This window comes from Humulus lupulus, chromosome 4, assembly GCF_963169125.1.
Source record: "Humulus lupulus chromosome 4, drHumLupu1.1, whole genome shotgun sequence".
In the NCBI taxonomy this organism is placed as follows: domain Eukaryota; kingdom Viridiplantae; phylum Streptophyta; class Magnoliopsida; order Rosales; family Cannabaceae; genus Humulus; species Humulus lupulus.
Genome location: NC_084796.1, coordinates 114,857,732 through 114,878,423, shown reverse-complemented (window position 1 = coordinate 114,878,423; position 20,692 = coordinate 114,857,732). Strand labels below are relative to the sequence as shown.

At 39.7% G+C, this 20,692-nt stretch overlaps 1 protein-coding gene and 1 non-coding gene across 2 annotated transcripts; one reads left to right on the top strand and one right to left on the bottom strand.

The window, feature by feature from the left end:
* The first annotated feature begins 6,834 nt into the window (after positions 1-6,834).
* Positions 6,835-9,210, top strand: LOC133832489 (uncharacterized). Its single transcript, XM_062262826.1, has 3 exons — positions 6,835-6,950; positions 7,263-7,437; positions 7,720-9,210. Exons 1-3 carry the CDS (start codon positions 6,835-6,837, stop codon positions 9,208-9,210), a joined length of 1,782 nt encoding a protein of 593 aa, XP_062118810.1.
* A 10,251-nt stretch (positions 9,211-19,461) lies between these two features.
* On the bottom strand, positions 19,462-19,568 carry LOC133833457 (small nucleolar RNA R71). The gene has a single exon (XR_009892835.1). It is a non-coding gene; the product is annotated as a small nucleolar RNA R71 (small nucleolar RNA).
* Between the last annotated feature and the right edge of the window lie 1,124 nt (positions 19,569-20,692).

Here is a 20,692-nt window from a genome sequence, read left to right as displayed (position 1 = left end):
GTGGGGTTGTGCCGCGACCTTGTTCTTGGGCGCTACAACCTGCGTGACCCCAGAAGCCCTGCGGGGCTTTTTGTTTTGTAGATGCGCTGCGACGCTAAGAGCCAAGTCACGACGTGTGTCCCTGGGAATGTAGGGGCTGGGAGCCCCTAATTTAGAGGTGTGCCGCGACCCTCAGGGCTAGGTCGTGGCCCGCATAGGAAGACTTGGCCAAATTAGGTTTTTCAGCTTCGGAACTAAAACCTAAGGGATTGGGAAGAATATATATGTGAGATTGTGAATATATTTATGTCCGACGATATCTGGATAAGTATGTTTGTTTTTGTTGTTTTCAATTGCGTGTTTGACAATATATTTATCTCTGATATTTGATGTGAAAATACAGCCTAAGGGAGTTGGGCTGATGTTAAGCGTGTGGAACGCAGCCCGACCTAAGCGAGCTGTGGTCGGCCTAAGGGTGCCAACACTTAACTAACTGCATTGAATATTGAGATTGAATTACATGTTGGATTAAACTGTTTATTATTTCCTAGCTTGTTGCTTATGTTTTGTTATTACTGACTTGGGTGGTTTGAATTTACTTTATATATAATGTTGTTTATTTATGAATGCGAGTTAAGTTTTCTTGTTGGGCTTTGCCTCATGGGTGCTATGTGGTGCAGGTAAGGGAAAGGGAAAGTTGGACCAGCCGTGAGTTGGAGAGCTTTGGGGGTGGTGTGTACATCTGCAGCTGCTCGACCGCCACGGCCGAGGGATTGACAGAGACTAGAGCAAAAATTTTATTTTGCCACTTAGGCTGGCTTTTTTTGTAACTATTTTGAGGGTTCTAATTTCCTTGTAAACACCATTTTTGGGATCCCATGTTCAAACTCTTACTTTTAATGAAAAACAACTATTTTATGATCAAAATCTTTAACCCTAATCCGTTAGTTGACTTTAGTAACACGTTTATGTCCAAACGACTTGATTAGCAAGTCTTGCACTATTTTAAATACACAATGTAATGGTCTTGGCTATCCAGGGTGTTATGAGTAAACTCCTTTATCAGTTTGGAAGCTTGTGTGTTCATGATCCGCGACATGCATGGAAATCTGGTTATAGCCCGAGTACTCGTCCATGAAGGACAAGAGCTCGTTTCTGGAGGTGGCGTTGACCATTTGATTTATTTTTGGCAATGGGAAACAGTCTTTAGGTAAGGCCTTGTTGAGATCAGAGAAGTCTATGCAGATTCTCCAGGTACCATTTGGCTTGGACATGAGGACCAGATTGGATACCCACTTAGGGTATTGGGCATCTTGAATGAATCCAATTGCAAGTAGTTTGTCTACCTCTGCCTTTAAGGCTTCCGCCCGGGTCTGGTCAAATGTTCTCTGCTTTCTCTGAATCGGAGCGACGTTCGTATTGACATTAAAGGCATGACAAATGATATTTGGGTCACTGCCAGACATGTTGGAGTGAGACCAGGCAAAAACATCATGATTTCCCTGGAGAAAGCCCACCAGTGGTTCTTGCCTTTAGATTCTTTTCGACCTTGGTCTTCCTTTCGGGGACGAAGGCATCGAGGGCCACTTCCTCCATGGGCTTGATAGCAATTTTCTTCCTGAACCTATGGGTCCAATTGGTTTTATCGACCTGAACAACATGAACATCCACCTCCTCGGGAAGGGGCTTCTTGAGAGCCAACACCTCGACCATGATTACTAGTTTCTCGAGGGACACATTGTAGCATTGCCTCATCTATTTTTGGTCTCCTCAGATTATGCCAATCTCCAAGTCTGTGAGGAACTTCTTGCATAGATGCCAAATGGAGGTGACCTCCCCGAGATCCACTAAGGCCGGACGCCCCAAGATGGCATTATACACCGAGGAGCAATCCACCACCACGAAAGTGTTGGGAATTGTGCCCTTAAAGCAATTGTAGCTGACAATAGTTTTGATGAAATAAATGAATTAATTGACTTATTGTATATATGTAGCTTATGTACTATATTGTTGTTAATAATATTATGTAAATATTAGAAAATTTTCAAGTTCATCTATGTGGTCTCAATCTCATATTGGTATGAGAGGATCGAGATTGAGATAATGAACTTAAATAGTTCGCAGTAAAATAAAGTTATAGAATCATTAGATTAATTACTGCTAGTACGGTCCACTAGTATTATGAATACATGTGACCTAGATCCGGGTTACTAGTGTAGTAGGACAGTTTAGTGGAGGTACTTTGCATGTTGAGAGTGTGTAGAACTGGACCACATGTGATTTAATAATACTTGTTTAAATATCGTTTCGTAGTATTATAAAACACATCAACTGATGATCATATACGAACTGATCTTAATCCTTAAGTTACTATGAACTCCTATATATGTCAATGTATCCTTTGATTCATGCATTACGCTTTGTCAGAATGATCAGGCTAAGAACTATTGTTTTGGGGACTCAATGATGTGTATGGATGGGGACATAGCTTAACAAACATGGAATCTATACCTTCTCATAGATTGAATGATGGTTCCTTATTGGGTTGGCTTTTGGAACTAAAAAGGTTACTGACGTCAAATTCATAATCAGATTATGAATTAACCTTCACTAGTAAAGTCAATGGTACACTAGGAATCAAGATATAATTAAAAGGGTAGAACGGTAATTTTATTCCCACTTAATTATGAATCATCAATAGAGGATTAATTTGTATGTAATGATTATATCAATGGACACTTTATGGTTACAATAAAGTACTCAGTAAATATATGTCTTTAATTATCAAGAGTTTAGTCTCATATTTATAGTGTAATAATCATGAGAGTAATAAAGATGATTATTGAATCAAAGAGTTTTGGTTAATAATCTTTTATTTATTAGAGCTTTGAATTATTGGTCAGTAGGTCCCCGGGGCGGCTCTATTAACACTAATCAAGGTAAGAGTTGATATAAGGATCAAACTGTGAATGGGCTATTTGAGAGAATATTTATTCTTCGGGATAAATATGCAATTATGTGATAATTGAAGTTGCACAATTTGTTATTGCATTCATCCAATTTTCGAAATTGTGTAGAAATGGATAAATATGGATGGTCAAAATTGGTTTTGAATATTATATTTATTTATATTAATAATAAGATGATAATGGAAATTCAAATTTTGCATTTTTGAATATTGAAATTTAAGTTGTTTTCTTTTCCTTAAAAAGATGATACCTTATTTGGATTTCTAAGTATTAATTAATTAAAATAAAAACACATGAAAAATCAAATCCCATTTTAGGGATAGTGCCACACACATAGGGCTTTCACTGCTCTATGTGTGTAGCACTACTGGTGTGATCAATTATTGGTTTTTATTTTATTTTTAATTAATTAATAAAACATTTTAATAGGGGTTTTAAAATGGAATGTAAGAGTTTGTCTTTTGTCATTATTATTATTGTTATTATAGATGAATATTTATTTATTTATTATTATTATTATTTTGATAATAATGTCTATATATTCTATATGATAGAAAATAGAAAGAACAAGTTTTTACGTAGAAGAAAAAACTATCATCTTTTTCACAAAAGAAAACCCTTTCTCTCTAGCTTATAATGAAGAGTCTCATGTATTGAGAATACTTTTGATTCAAAAAATTGATTCTTGTTCTCTATGTGCCCACCCACATCTTGAGATGTAGAGAACGTCTTGGACAATCTAGGCATGATTACTCTATCAAGGATAGGAATATCGAAATATATATACGAAAATATTCAAGGATTCTTGATAGGCTACAAGAGGTAAATAATTTCGTATTATTTTTCCATTTACATATTAAATATTGATTAACATATTGCATATTGTATATTGCATATTAAAGGATCCTCATATAAAGTTGTTTATATGAAATTTTTTTTGTTGTATATTACCATTAACAAAATTTTCGCTCCACACTAGAAATTGTTCATAACAGAAGGTGCAGTACTTAAAAGCTTGGCGAGGCACCTCACCAAGCGTCACAAGCAGCTTGATCTGGCACATTGATATGAGACCTTCCCCTGAGAACCCATATAGAGTTGAGGTGCACGTGGACAAGTCGCTTGTGGTTAGCCCGATCTTCTCGTAGGCTGACTTAAATAGGATGTTCACTGAACTCCCATTGTCAACCAGGATCTAAGCCACCATCTTATTGGAAACTTTTCTCTGGATCACCAAAGGATCGTGGTGTGGAAAGTGCACTCTCCGAGCATCGTCCTCGCAGAATGTGATGACTTGGTCGGTCATCCTGGCATTTGGGCGAACAATTGAGCTAATGCCAATACTTCATCATCATGGTACAAGGCCCATGCGTACCTATTTTGCAATCCTCGGGAGGTGCCCCCTAAGTGGGGTCCTTCGAAGATGGTCCCCACATGCCCATTTGCTGGGGGAGGTATGTGGACTATGTGTTGTTGTGGTGCTGCGAGTACCGTACCCGAAGCATAAAAGGCTGCGGGCTGTGTAGGGGATACCTCGGTTGGGGCCTCAGCCTAGCTTGCTCCATCCCATTCATACTAACAAAGGTGTCCTAATTTGATGAGGTTTTTGATCTCATCCTTGAGTTGGCGGCACTCATTGGTGTGGTGCCCTACACCATTATGAAAATGACAAAATTTGTGGGATCTCACTTTTCCCTGTCTCTCCGAATGGGTTGTCGCTTCCGGTAATGGATGTGCTATTCCATGGCCTCAAAGATGTTCTCCCGAGAGTCCACTAAGTCAGTGTACTCTGAGTATTGCGAAACGTACTTCTCATTGAGGGCAGCTCCCTATCATTTCTGCACTGTCCCATTTTCTTTGGGCTTTCTGCCCTTACCTTTGCCCCCGCGCCTACTGCCACCAGGGGTCCGGGTGGGTGCGACGAAATGGGATGGAGTAGCAACTCCAGCACTTAATTTAGGCTCATATAAGAAGTGTTCCGAGTGAGCGTCGCTCCATATCCCGTCAGAGCGGCACTAAAGCAGTGGGTGGCACGACACTAAAGCCAGCTGGCGGGACAATTGGACTGGACTGGGCTCCCACTACACTTGGTTGGACAGGAGCATAGGATGGATACTGGGTCCCCGAGGCCATGGAGCCTGGCTTCATTGACGCGGGAAAGGTGACGAGCCCTCCAAATGCTTTGATCTGGGCATTTTCCCAGCTAATATATTCTTGTGCTCGACGAATGAAGTTGTCGAGCCTTCGACATCCTCTCCGCTAGAGGTCATCCCATAATGGGGACCCTGCGCAGAGGCCAACTTGTAAGGCCATCAGCTGCTGGCTATCGTCGAAACTATGAAGTTTATTTAATTTTAAAAATATTATAGCTAACAAAAAGTTATATATAAATACATATTATTTAATTAATAGTTAGAGCAATTAAAATAAGTAATTTCTTATTAAAAATGATGGTAAAATAAGAAAATATGTATATTTATATCTTATTTCACTATTTCATATATGATCGGATAAACAAAATACAATAAATGACAAAATAAATAATTAATAAAAGAAATAAAATAATAAATTTAATCACATAGATATTTTTTTTTGTTATTGTTAGTAAATTAAATAATTTAATATGAAATTTTAAAATATGTGATGATAAATTATTATAGCTTGTTTATTACTTTTATTTTATTCAATTTATTTACTTTATCTAAATGACTTTATTACTTTTTAAAAAAAAAATTATTTACCTTATTTAGATAAATAAATTTTAAAACAAAAACAATAAAAAAATGTTAAATTTAAAGGAAACCAACCATTTCCGTTAAACTAATATTTATAATATATAAATATATTTACATCTATCTTTTTCTTAGGAAAAATTTATTCCCACAAAAGCCGAACTACCGAGAAGGCAAGTATATTGTCACAAGAGCGTATGCACAAGAAGTAATAGAACCCAACCAACATCTATTGGTTGAATTGTTACAAGCAAACTTAGAAATACAATGAGCCACCTTATTATTCTCACGAAAATAATGAAACAACTTTCTACAATGATTGAAACAAGAAGAACTTCGAATATGATACGTAATAACAGACCAGTCCGAAAGATTTTCTGATGATGTCCCAAGCTCCCCTAATACCAAAGCACAATAAGAAGTGAGACGAAAACTAGAGCAACCAATACGCTGAGCAAGTTGAAAACCCAGATCAATAGCTAGACTTTCAGCCATCTCAACGGAAAAAATCCATTTCTTATAAATAGCTTGAGCTACTATGACATGCCCAAAATGATTACTGATAATCACTCCTAGACCACAACCTGGAGGGCTAAGCTTTAAGGAAGCATCACAGTTGATTAACATAACTCCTAGCTGAGAGGCTTTCCATTTCAGACATTGGGTTTGGATCCTCTGCCCGCTAAAATGACAAGAAGAAGGAAGAATGGAAAGCACCCAAAAAATAAACTCATCATCACCAGGAACGAATTTATTGTGAAAATACTTTTTCCTCCTTTGCCAGATAGCCCAAGAAATCAGACAAAATTTGTTGAACTCCTCATTCGAACAAGTAGCAAACATCTGAATACCAATATCAATAGGATCCTGACAATTCTGAGGAAATATATGTCAAAAACATCACACTATCCCAGATACCTTCAGTGCCTTTACAATACTAAAGAGCATGAACCACCGTCTCATTACTACGATAACACCTATAGCACTGAGGAGAAGCAATCATACCTCTTCTAAACTAAACCCATGAGACCGGGAGCCAATTATGACAAAACCTCCACCAAATGTTTTGTAACTTTAGGCTGAAGGTTGTTAGCCAAACCCAAATACCATTGGACAGCCAAGCGATCCAAGAAGAAGCTGGGAAATGGGCTGAGATGACAGCCCAGGAAGACAGGGCCCAAGATGAAGTCTCTACCTCACACTCAGCTGAAGGGAGTCGGGTAGCAAAAGAAGTAACCAGGGAAGCTGAAGAAGATAAACAGGAACACAAGTTAGAGCGTGGAATCCGTAAGCGCGTGGAGCCAAAATGGATGAGGGACTATGTAGTCGCGGGAAGACGTTGAGAGAAGGGGAGGAACCAACTGATTTCTGTTATTGCTTATTTGTTATTGTTCTTTCATTTTGCATTTTCGGTGCTTTGGGGTTATTTTCTTTTACTGGACATATATATACTCCTGCTGGTTTGTATTGAAATTTTATGCAATTAGTGGAATTTGATTGTATTTTGGGAGTTTGGCACTGACTCAAAGAGTGCGTTTGATTACATTACGTAACAATTGGTGCTTTCATTGTTCTGTTGCAGAGCCATGAAGAATGAGGAGATTGCTGAGCTCTTGAAGGCCATGGATATCAATTTTAAGCAGCATGTCGACTCTCAGCTGGATCGTTTCACGTCTCTGTTGGAGCAACATCGTCTGCGCACGGAGGAGAAGCTTTCTCAGTTCTCCCCTGCGCCTACTGCTCCACCTGCGGCACAGGTCAAGCTGGGCTCGGACCAGAGTCAACCGGGCCAGCCTCTCGGGAGGTCAACGCCATTCTAAAGACGCTTCGCATGAAGGTGCCCCGTTTCTAAGGATGAACAGGAGATGCGCCTTGATGTGGTCGCTTTTCATTTGGAGGGAGAGCCCTCTACCTGGTTTTAGTGGATGGAACATGGGGGTACGCTGACTAGCTGGGATGTTTTTCTTCGGGAGCTTGAGAAGAGATTTGGCTCATCGGTATATGATGACCCTTTGGGTCGGATTTCTAAGCTGCTGCAGGTAGGCACGGTTGCTCAGTTTCGGGCGGAATTTGAGAGTCTCATGACTCAGATTAGTGGGGTTTCCGACTCCATGTTTCTTAATTTTTTTATTTGGGGATTGAAGCTGGATATTAGGCATGAACTACTCCTTGTTGCTTCGACTGACTTAGCCGATGCTATGGCTAAAGCTCAGATGTATGAGGATCGCCATATTGCCTTCACCAACCGATCCACTCTGGTTGGGACTCGTTCCGGGGTGTATTCGGGGAAAGAATCGTCTCGTGCTCTGCCATCCTTGTCACCTTCTGGTTCATTTGTTTTGTCTGCGAAGGTCTTCCCTACACCTAAGTTCCCTATTAAGCGACTCACTCCGGCAGAATTGAAAGACCGCCGTGAAAAGGGGTTGTGTTTCACTTGCGATGAGAAATTCTATTTCAACCACAAATGCAAGAACCGAATGATGGTTCTGTGTTGTATGGAGGATGATTCAGATAGTGCCGAATTTCCATTGGAGAATAGCGACAGTGAGGCGGGGGAGGAGGTCAGTCTACATACTCTAGCGACTAATCCCAAAAATTTTCGGCTTATGGCCACTCATGGACTGAATCAGTTAGAGGTTCTCATCGACACGGGCATCAATATGAATTTCATCCAGGAGGATTTGGCTATCAAACTTAGTCTTCCTCATGAGGACACCAAATGTTTCTGGGTTTATATGGGTAGCGGTCATCACCTCACTTATTCTCAGCAGTGCAAACAGGTTCCATTAGAGTTACAAGGTCACCAATTCCTTGTCGATTTGTTTGTTTTACCGATTTTGGGATTGGATGTTGTTCTCGGGATGCACTGGTTACAGACATTGGGTCCGTGTATTCATAACCATAAGGAATTAACTATGGAGTTTCAGTGGGAGGGACAGACTGTGCGTTTGGAAGGGAACACAAAGGTGCACGCTTGGCAGGTATCGTTTTCGCAGCTAAGTTCCTTACTCGGTGATGATTCGGTTAGCTGTTTGTTCCAGCTATCGGCGATCACTTCGGACTCTACTCCAATGGGAGCTGAGTTGGATCAGCTTATGTCGCAAATTCCTCGAGCAGGACAGGACGTTCTCCGTGAGTTTGCCGTTGTGTTTTTTGAGCTGAGTCAACTGCCGCCTATTCGACCCATGGACAACCGCATTCATTTGGCACTAGACTCAGCCCCAGTCAACGTCCGACCATACTGTTATCCTTATTTTCAAAAGGATGTCATGGAACAGTTGGTACAAGAGATTCTTGCGAGCAGGTTTATTCGCCATAGCACCAGCCCGTTCTCGTCGCCGGTGTTATTAGTCAAGAAAAAGGATGGCACATGGCGCTTTTCCGTGGATTACCTCGCTCTGAATGGAATCACCATCAAAGATCGATTCCCTATCCCCACCATTGACGAGTTGTTAGATGCATTTGGCGGGGCGACCATTTTTTCTAAGCTGGATTTGCGGGCTGGGTATCACCAGATCAGAATGGACTGATGGGACATCCATAAGACAGCATTTCGAATGCACAATGGTCACTACGAGTTTGTCGTCATGCCATTCGGGTTGACAAATGCACCATCCACCTTTCAAGTGACTATGAATCAACTTTTTTGTCCTTATTTACGGCTGTTTGTCATTGTGTTCTTTGATGACATTCTTGTCTACAGTCAAATAGTCCAAGACCATGTCACTCATTTACGTCTCGTGTTGCAGTGCCTGGCCGACAACCAGTCCTTGGCTAAGGGAAGTAAATTCCATTTATTTAAGTCCTCTATTGAGTATTTGGGACATCTTGTATCTCATGATGGTGTTTCGGTCGACCCTTCTAAGGTCGCTGCCATGGTGGATTGGCCACAACCTCGCACTATTAAGAAATTGCGGGGGTTCTTGGGTCTCACGGGATACTACCGCCGTTTTGTGGCACACTATGTGACCATTTCTGCTCCATTGATGGAATTACTCAAGTGTGATCGATTTTGTTGGACAGCTACAACGGAAGAAGCGTTTGGACACCTTAAACAGGCCATGACCGAGACCCCTGTGCTGCATTTACCGGATTTCAACAAGGAATTTGTGGTAGAAACGGACACTTCTAATGTGGGCATTGGGGGAGTGTTGATGCAGGAAGGGCATCCTTTGGCCTATTTCAGAAAGAAATTAGGTCCTCGGTTGGCGGGATCATCCACATACGTCCACGAACTACGTGTCATCGTTGAGGCAGTCATGAAATGGCGATAGTATTAAGAAATTAGGTCTTCGGTTGGCGGGATCATCCACATACGTCCACGAACTACATGTCATCGTTGAGGCAGTCACGAAATGGCGATATTATTTACTTGGATGTCATTTTATTATCAGATCCGACCACAAAAGCCTCAAGGAGTTGCTCACGCAGGTAGTGCAAACTCTGGAACAACAATTCTACATTCGCAAGTTGTTGGGATTTAATTTCACCATTGAATACAAGGCGGGTCGCGATAATTCTGCAGCAAATGCCCTCTCCCGCTGTTATGAGGATAACGCGATATACTTATCAGCTGCCATTTCCACAAGCCATTTTGATTTCCTGCCACGGTTGCAGCTCAAAAATGGTTCTTGTGCTGATCTCATTAAACTCCACCAGCAAGTCTAGGATGAGAATTCCACTGTTTAGTGTTACAAGGTTCGCAATGGGGTTTTGTACTATAAGAATCGCCTGGTCATCAGCTCCCAATCCTCATTAAAACTAGCCTTGCTCCATGAGTTCCACGCCACTCCCATTGGCGAACACGCAGGGGTCAAAAGGACCTATTTACGCCTTAGTGCAAACTTTTACTAGGTCAACATGTGCCAAGAAGTACAACTGTTCGTCGCTGCCTGCTTAGTTTGCCAGACAGTCAAGCACTCGACTCAGACACAGTCGGGCTTACTCCAATCGCTGACAATTCCGGAACGAGTGTGGGAAGACTTGGCCATGGATTTCATAGTCCATTTACCGAACTCCCATGGTCTTACTAATATTCTTGTGGTAATCGATCGCTTCACCAAATACACACATTTTGGAGCCTTGCCTACGCATTATACAACCACCAAAGTAGCTGACTTGTTTTCCCACATGGTCATTCGATTACATGGTATGCCTCGCTCTATTGTGTCGGACCGCGAACCCATTTTCACCAGCAAGTTTTGGCGGAAACTGTTTGAACTTATGGGCACCGCATTGAAAATGAGTTTAGCATATCATCCACAAACCGATGGTCAGACGGAAGTCACCAATCGCTATGTAGAACAGTACTTGCGCGCCTTCACTGTAGACCACCCCAAGCAATGGAGCCGTTTTCTCAACTGGGCCGAATATCATTACAACACTAGTCATGTAACGCCCTACTTCCTTAGAGCCGTTACTAAGTGAGTTTTTTAAGACAAAACAGTGTGCAATGAACTCGCTAACCGAGGTTTTGAAACAAAAGTGTGACTAATTAAAAGTTAAGGCTGTAATCTTAGAAAAATGCGTTGTTTCAATAAAACTTCTAGTATTAAACATTGGGGATCCCAAAATGAGGTTTGAAAACTATTTACATCTTAAAATAAGTTTACAATTGATCAGTTATAAAAATCATAGATTATTACAGCCATTTTCAAATAAACCCCCAACCAAAGCAGTCGGGCAGGCCAAACATGTACGCGTCGCTTCACGCTCTCCGTACTCATGGTTGGTTGACTCAGCCATTGCCCTTACCTGCAACACAGAGCACCCATGAGCCGAAGCCCAGCAAGAAAACTCATGCAGAACATAACATATGCAATTTATACAATTTATCATATAAGATAATCCACAGATAAACAAGTCAACCATTAGACTAAACAAACACGGCCATGCTGCCCCAGAAGCCTTACCGAAGCCTGGGGTATCGGTTCTCACCGTAAGGATAACATATGTATCCACCGGGCCCTGCCCTGACTATAAGCATCCCATGTGCTAAGTGTTACTTCCGGCTCCGCTGCCGTACTCGGCCTACGTCGCACTCGGCCCTTGCCGTTCATTTCATTATAACCATATATAGCATAAATCAAGCAACATTCAAACAAATGCCAATTCAATTAAATCTGCACCCTAACATGTAATGCAATATAGGGACATGCCTGGAAATCATCTCATCATGCAACATGCAATATAGGGCCGTGCCCCGCAATCACACTATGGGCCCATGCCCCATCCTACGGGTGTTATAGTTTTCTTACCTGTCAATTCGATAGCTTGAATCACCTGACTCCTTGAGCACGATCCCACTCGAGCCTTAGCGCACACCTTGGCACAAACATAGGTCAAAGTCAACACCGAACCCCAAGTCCGAATGCCTAGCCTCGGGACCAATCCTGAGCCCCCGGGAAGTCCTAAATCCCCAAAACAAAGTGGCGGAATCGAGCCCCGAACCCTAGGTCAAAATCCTTCATCAAAAACCCAAAAATTCACCTCTGTGAATAGTGCAGCGCTACAGCGCTCTAAAGAGGGCGCTGTAGCGCTACAAGCAGAACACTCCCCCCAGAACAGGGGCTAGCGCTACAACGCCCACTGACTAGCGCTGTAGCGCTAGTTGCAGCCCAGCAGAACCCGAAAATCGCATCTTGCGATTTCCTTCAACCAATTCAACCCCAAACTTGTCCAACCCTTTTCCAAACCCAAAATCAAGCTTATAAACACCTCTCACTCATCCCAAGCTTCCCAAGAACTCAAAACCCAAGCACATACAACCCAAATCTCAAAATTCACCATGAACAACCCTAAACTCAGAAATTCAGTCAACAACAAGGTTAAAGGCTTAGAATTCTTACCATTGATGCAAATTTCGACCTTGATTCAACCCTATACCTCCTTAGCTTGTTCATCATCAAAGCTTGCTCAGAAATTCCCTAAAATTCCCATCAACTCAGCTCAAAACACAGCTCAAACCATCAAAACCCTTAAAACCGAAATCTCTAAAACTTACCTCAAAAGTTGATGTGTTCTTGCCAAATCTTCAAGTCTAACCCAAGATCCTTGATGCTCAGCCTACCATTGCTCTCCACTAAGCTTTGCTCCAAGAAAAATGGAGCGGAATGGTGCAAAATGCGCAAACCGACCCTTGTGAAAACCCCTCTGTTTTCCCTCTTTTCTTTCTTTCCTTTTTCTTTCTTTTCTTTCTTTCTCTCCACAGCCAACACTCTCTAAAAATCCCCCTAAGTGTAAAGCCTCATAAATAAATCTCTAAAAGCCAAATGACCAAAATGCCCTTCCTATTAATTCTAAATCCTTTTGTCCAAGTAGGGCCATTTTAGTCATTTTACCCAAATCCCGCTAATCCTCAAGTGTCTCTAATATTTTCCCGTTGCTTTCCAACACCCGATAAACCACCAAATAAATATCCCCCATCATCAAAATAAATCTCAATCTATTCTCTGAATTTCTGCTTATACCCCCAGGCTCGCCCCGAGCCGGGTATAAATTCCCGTCGTGAATTTCCGCTAGCCTGCTCATTGGGATCGTCTCGAGTCACAAATCACAGATACACCCACATACCACTGCGGTCTCAACAATCATCACATATCAATGCAGTTATGCCCAACATGGCCAAAATTACAATTATGCCCTTCTAACATGATCCGGGCCTACATGCATACTAATATACATAGTCATGCATCTCAGATAAACAAATAGTCATATAACATGCTTTAAATCATAACCATGCATTTAACTCATCAAATCACACATAAATCCCATCATGCCCTCCTGGCACGCTAATCAAGGCCCTTAAGCCTTATTAGCTAATTTGGGTCGTTACAAGTCATCACTCGGCCATTGGCATGATGCCCTTCCAAGCAGTCTATGGCAGATTACCACCTTCGATTCCAGCATATACACGCGGCACGACCTCCATACAGGCTGTTGAAGAAGACCTTCTGACAAGAGATGAGATTTTGCGACACTTGACAACCCACTTGTTGCAGGCCCAACATAGGATGAAGCAGCAAGCAAATAAAAGGCGCAGGGATGTTCAATTTAACATCGGGGATCTGGTTTTGGTCAAACTGCAACCATACCGCCAATAAACAGTGGCTACTCGCCTCAATCACAAGTTAGCTCGCTGATTTTTTGGCCCATTTGCCATTGTGGGTAAGGCAGGTCCTGTTGCTTATACTTGGGCTCTTCTGCCAACTAGTCGAATCCATCCTACCTTCCATGTTTCCTTGTTGAAGCCATTTGTGGGTACACCAATCCAGTTAAGCTATCCGCTGCCAGAATTGAGTCACGGAAATAGACCATTACTCCTTCCCGTTGCCATCCTAGCGGGACGTTGTGTGCAGCGTGGGCAGACTCGACTCAAACAAGTATTAGTGCAATGGTCCCATAGCAGTCCGAAAGATTCGACATGGGAAGACTTACTTTCTTTCAGCAAGCTTTGTGGTATCCTCGACCTTGAGGACAAGGTCATTTTTTAGGATGGGGGTATTGTTAGCCAGGCCCAAATACCATTGGACAACCAAGCGATCCAAGAAGAAGCTGGGAAATGGGCTGAGATGACAGCCCAGGAAGACAGGGCCCAAGATGAAGTCTCTACCTCACACTCAGCTGAAGGGAGTCGGGTAGCAAAAGAAGTAACCAGGGAGGCTGAAGAAGATAAACAGGAACACAAGTCAGAGCGTGGAATCTGTAAGCGCGTGGAGCCAAAATGGATGAGGGACTATGTAGTCGCGGGAAGACGTTGAGAGAAGGGGAGGAACCAACTGATTTCTGTTATTGCTTATTTGTTATTATTCTTTCATTTTGCCTTTTTGGTGCTTTGGGGTTATTTTCTTTTACTGGACATATATATACTCCTGCTGGTTTGTATTGAAATTTTATGCAATTAGTGGAATTTGATTGTATTTTGGGAGTTTGGCACTGACTCAAAGAGTGTGTTTGATTACATTACGTAACAAAGGTTCAAATGCCACACACTTCTCCACCAACAATCTACCCCAGTTTGATCAGAACACTCAGCCACCTATCTTGTCAAACATGCTACCTTATAAGCACTTTTAACAGGATACCTGCCATATTTATTAAAAGCCCAAATCCTATTATCAGACTTGGTACTAATCCCAGAAGCCAGGCCTAGGATCCAAGGAACATCATCAACATGAAATAAGGTCTCGATTAGGTCGGAATTCCAAGAGCCATCTTGTAAAACCTGAAGACTTTTCAAGTTGAACAGTCAAAAGAAAAAATATTTTTTTAAAAAAAATTATATATAAGTGGTGGGACTCACTTATTTTTTTATTAATATTCAGATTTTTTTTCTTTTTTCTTTCTCTCTCCCCGATACTCTTCTCTTCTTCTTTTTATTTTTTATTTTTTTTATTTTTCCTTTGCTCCTTCTTCTCTCGGCAAACCGTGGCAAGACACCAGACCCAACCACCACCGGCCACCATTTTCGACACTTGGCAGCTCATCGGTTTCGCCTTGCTCTGACGACCTCAACTACCAAACAGCACCGCACAACTCGCCGTCAATCGTTCGGAATCGCCAGTCAAAGTTTTGGTCCGTCAACTTTGACTGTGTTTTCCGGCCAACTCTGACCACCTCTCGACGAGTGGTTGATACCATTAGAACCAGCGTGGAGAGAGGAACAAAACTCACTAAACCATTCCGGACAACTCATCGTTTTTCTTCGGCAAGATTTCAGGTATCTTCGCCCCTTTGGAAGTATTTTCCGGCGACACCGGAGGTCATTTGGGCGAAGGAGCTGTACTTTCGTGATGTACTCATCGAGAGGATCGTTTTGATATATGTCATGCATATATTCATCGACGTTTCCGGTACACCGCTCACTGCTGCCATCAACTACTATTGTGCACCGCCTGGGTGAGGTTCTGGAACTTGAAATTTTAAATATGATCATATTATATGTCTTTGGGCATGATTTTGAATAAGGAATGCAATGATGATAATCGTTTGCTCATTTGATGCACGAAGGAAAAATGTGATATTAAAATCGGACTAAATCACTCTAGGATCATTGTTAAGCTTAGGAGCATTGCTTTGAGCTTGGATTGAAAATTCTAAGGAGGTAGGGACTCAACTTGGCTATTGGAATTATTTTACTCGTATTGAATTGCATTAAACATATTCCAATTTTGATATTTATAAAATGTTTAAAAAATTGAAAACTTAATCGGCATATTTTATGATCTATTCTGAGGGCACTGAATGCTAAATATATTTTTGTTCACTTATTTATGAAAGTTATGATTTTTGGATGTTATTCAAATGCAGCTGTTATGCTGCCCAATTTTCTAAAATATAATGAGAATATGTTTCTTTCTTTTCATGTTTACTTCCATTTGGTTATACTGATGAGAGCCATAGTGATCATGATTTGTGCATGTTGTTTCACGACCTAGTCTTTGTGTCATCATAGGTAGATTAGGTGTCCACTCACTTGTAGGTGAAAAGACCTAGCATTTGTATACAGGAAGTGTTCTGAGCCTCCCCCTTGTGGTGGTTATCAGGTCTAGCTACCCGGTTTAGGATGTCGGTTTTTCTATGGTGGGAGACGGGAACTAAGGATCTAGTGGACAGTGTGATGTGCACTTGTAGCTATACTCTTATGATTATTTGTGGTTTCTCTCTATTTTTTGTTTATACATGATGATATTTGTTTTTTTTTTCAAAGCTAACCATGCAGGGGTTTTATTAAAATTTTGGGTCCATGGTATTAGCTGCTTTCCTACTAAGCTTTATAAGCTCACCCCCTATATCTCTCCCATTCCAAGAACCCAGTGATGCGAATGTGGAAGGTGAATTATTAGTGGAGCCAAGATGTTTAGCCTATTTCTATTTAGTGCCATTGTCTTGTCTTTTAAACATTATATATGTATATGATTTGAAACCTAATGATCGGTATATCTGAATTGGCTACGTAATAGTTAGAAATGAGGAATGGTGGATGGTGATAACTCTACAAAATAGAGTTATTTTACCATTTTTTATATGCTAATTTTTGCTTAGTTCTTGAGTTTTCAATTAATTTATTAAGTTTTTAAGTAATTTTGAGTTTATTAGTCTTATCATGATTTTATATACTTTTGTATGTTTTTATAGTTATTTTATTATAATATGTTGTAGTTTAATTATTTGAAATTAGCATTTTTAGATTAAAAGTTAAAAAATGTAATTTTATTGAACTTAATTGCCAAAGTAAATTAAATTTTAATTAATATTTTCATGGATTTAATTTGGTTTATTTTATAATTGAAAATATTTTATTATAATTTAATGTTTACTTATTTTGAAGGATGAACTTTGCAATTTTTTTGTTATGCTAAAAAAAGCCAAGAAAAATGAAGAAAAGAATATGACAAAGCAGAAAAGGAAAGAAGAAAAAATGGCATTTTTCCAAAGGCCTTGATGAAGCACTTGGGCCATTTCTTCTTCAGCCTCCCAGCAGCAAGCCTCCACGTCTCTAGTTGAAGCTCTCAGCCGAGCCTCCCTGCCAGCTGCCTCTGCGCAAGAAGTCACACACATCAGCCAAGAGCCTCCTGCCCAGCTGAAGTGAAGCCATTCGGCCACCTCTTGAAGCTACACCCAACCGAACCCCTTCATTTCTCCCCAGGCCCAACACAACCCAACCGTGGGCCTGCCTTCTTCCTCTGCCCAGTTCATCCCAACACTCCTCCATTTGGCCCAACACCAGCACCCCCTGGCCCAACAGCCCCACAACTCACCCATCATTTTTCGTCCTCAGTGCAGGCCTGTCCCAGCCACCAATAGCCACCTTTGTAATTTTCCTTGAGCCCATCAATAGCTCATTTGTACCCATTGTCCCCTTGTCCCCCAGCTTATTACCCACTTTTCTACACATTTTCACCACAACATCATCATTACACCCTATAATTTACCTCTACATACCATATGTATTTTATTTAATTAATTTAATCAATTTAATTAATTTAAGTTGATTATTTTAATAATCTCATTTTGGCTATAAATATGGAATTTCAAGACCATTTTTGGGTGCTTAATTTTTTGTTACCATATTCTTTTGTACCATTTTCTCTCTACCATTCTCTCTTCCATTTTGGATTTTTCAAGAGCATTTTCAAGAATGTATTTCATTTATTTTGTAATTTCTACTCTAGTTATGTGCTTCTAATCTTTTTCATAAGATTATTAAGATCATGATGAAGGAATTTGTAACTAGGTAATATTTATGTTGTATGTTGATTTCCCTTGTATGTTCGATCTCGTGCTTACACGAACACTATATTCCATATACGATTCGTGCGCTTGCGAGTATAAATTTTTAAAACATACCCGTTTTGGGTCCATCAAGTTTGTGGCGCCGTTGTCGGGGAGTTGCAAGAGAAAAGAAACGAAATTTATCTCAAGGTTAGTAAATTCTTCTACTAGTTATTCTAATTTTTGCACTTAAAAAAAAAGAAAAAAAAAACTATATATAAAAAAATATATATCTATAAAAAAAAAGATAAAAAGAAAATTTGGGACGGTTCTACCACAAAAAAAAAAAACTTACTTATATATTTATATTTATTGTTTTTTTTAGTTGACGACACTTGTGCCTCCTATCTATCTTTTTAATTTTTATAGTCGATGCCACTTGTGCCTCCTAATTTTGTTATAATTTTATTTCTTTTATATCTTTGTTAGTTGACGGCACTTGTGCCTCCTAATGTTTGTTATAATTTTCTTTATTTATCTTGTTGTAGTTTTTATTTTATTTAATTATTGCAAGTTACTAGTTGATGACAATTTCGCCTCCTAGTCTTTTATTTTAGGTTTTAGTTGATGGCACTTGTGCCTCCTAATTTTTATCTTAATTCTGTTATGGTTGATGGCATGCTATGCCTCCCTACTCTTGCCTAAATTTTAGCCTTATTTAATTTTTGCCTTATTTTTATTTGTCTTTTATAATATTTTAGTGTAATATTGTGAAAAATACTTGAAAAAAAAAACCTAAATCTTGTCCTTTCACCATAAGCAATTTTTTCTTAAAGGAAATTTGAACAAAATTCCCAATCCGCCTCTACTAATTAACCTCGAGGAGTTGTTAGTGGTGTGCGAGTAAGTAGAATCAAATAGGCCTGGGGACAAGTAAACCATAAAAATTATATTGTTGTGAAATCTCTAAAACAAAAAATATTAAGTGCTCTGTGGTTGCGGTTTTAACTGATCTTCCACATCAGAAAATTGCTTGTTTGAGATTATCTTTGTTGCCTTGTTTGGGAAAATTGTATGCATCATTGGGAACGTAACTCTAAAAACCGATTAGTAAAAAGACGTTTATCTTTGTTTGAAATTGAAAGTGTTAGTAAAAATTTGATCATCATGGAACCAATTGCTAATCCTGTTGATGAAAATGTTGTGCCTAAAAAAACTTTGCTTGAATATTTTGCACCTATTTCATCTAACGCTCCTTCATGTATTGTTCTTCCAACCACTTTTGCTACTCATTTTGAGCTTAAACCAGCAATCATTCAATTGTTGCCATCTTTTTATGGGTTAGATAGAGAGGATCCTTACATGCATGTCAAAGATTTCTTAGAAATTTGCTCAACATTTAAATTTCAAATTTTTTCTGATGAGTCAGTCAAACTAAGATTGTTTCCTTTTTCATTAAAAGACAATCAAAAGCTTGGTTAAATTCCCTTCCCACGGGGTCTATAACTACATGGGATCAACTTTATAATAAATTCTTGCTGAAATGTTTTCCTATGTCTAAAACTGATAGTCTAAGGGGAGAAATCTCCGAGTTTTTTCAAAAAGATAATGAAGAGTTTTATGAATGTTGGGAAAGATTTAAAGATTTATTATTAAAATGTCCTCATCATGGTATTGAAAAATGGAGACTTGTAAAATATTTTTATGATGGTTTGACTCCATCTAGCTGTCAAATGATTCAATCTATGCATACTGGAAATTTTTTAAAATTTCAAGGACAAGAGGCTTGGGACGCCCTTGAATATTTGTCTATCAATTAGCAACAATGGAATTATTTTGATCCTAGGTCTAGGTCAACTAATTCACCAAAAAGAGGAGGAAGATATGAAGTAAAAGATGAATTAGACTTAAGAACATCCTTAGACAAATTAGCGAGAAAAGTAGAAGCTTCAGCCATAGGCCAAACTATAAATTCTCCAATACAACCAAGAAAAGATGTTTGTTCTATATGTTCTAGTCCTTGCCATAATTCCCAATCATGTCCTTCCTACCAAGAAGCCTTTTCTGAGGAGGCCAATGATCTTCATTCTTATGGGAAACCAAATGATAGCCCATTTTCATCCACCTACAATCCAAATTGGAGAACCCATCTAAACTTTTCATGGAGACAAAACTAACCTCAAATAAATCAAGGGCACCAATACAACAAGAAAAACCAAACTCATGCCCCACAAAATCAACCATATCCTCAAAGGAAACCTTCCTTAGAAGATACTTTACAACAATTTATGCAATCCACTCAACAAATCCTACAAAATCAGTCTCAATCAATTACCAAACTCGAGACACAAGTTGGACAACTTGCCACTGCTTTAGCTGATAGAGAAAAATGAACATTCCCTAGTCAACCTATCCCTAATCCAAAAGGTCAATATGAGATAGGAAAGTCTAGTCATAACAGAGAAATCAAATCAATTTCAACTCTTAGGTCCGGAAAGAACATTGTCAAACCCGATTACATACCCGAGGTTGAAAATGAAAAAGAAAAAGAAAAGAGTCAGCCTTCTAGTTCTGATGTCAATGACTCTTCAAACAAGGAAACTCCAATCCTTCCTTTCATTCCAAAAGCCCTATTCCCACAAAGATTACTTCCAATTAAAAAAGGCAACCAATATAATGACATCTTAGAAATTTTTAAACAAGTTAGTATCAATATCCCTTTCTTAGATGCCATTAAACAAATTCCTGCCTACTCTAAATTTTTAAAGGATCTTTGTACTGTTAAGAGAAACACTAATG

Bases quoted from the DNA above. Each gene is read 5' to 3' on its own strand.
- LOC133832489 (XM_062262826.1), top strand. From the start codon at position 6,835: ATGACAGCCCAGGAAGACAGGGCCCAAGATGAAGTCTCTACCTCACAC. The intron at 6,951-7,262 runs GTTAGAGCGTGG...GTTCTGTTGCAG, and splicing joins GAAGATAAACAGGAACACAA to AGCCATGAAGAATGAGGAGA. The intron at 7,438-7,719 runs GTCAAGCTGGGC...AAGCTGCTGCAG, and splicing joins CTGCTCCACCTGCGGCACAG to GTAGGCACGGTTGCTCAGTT.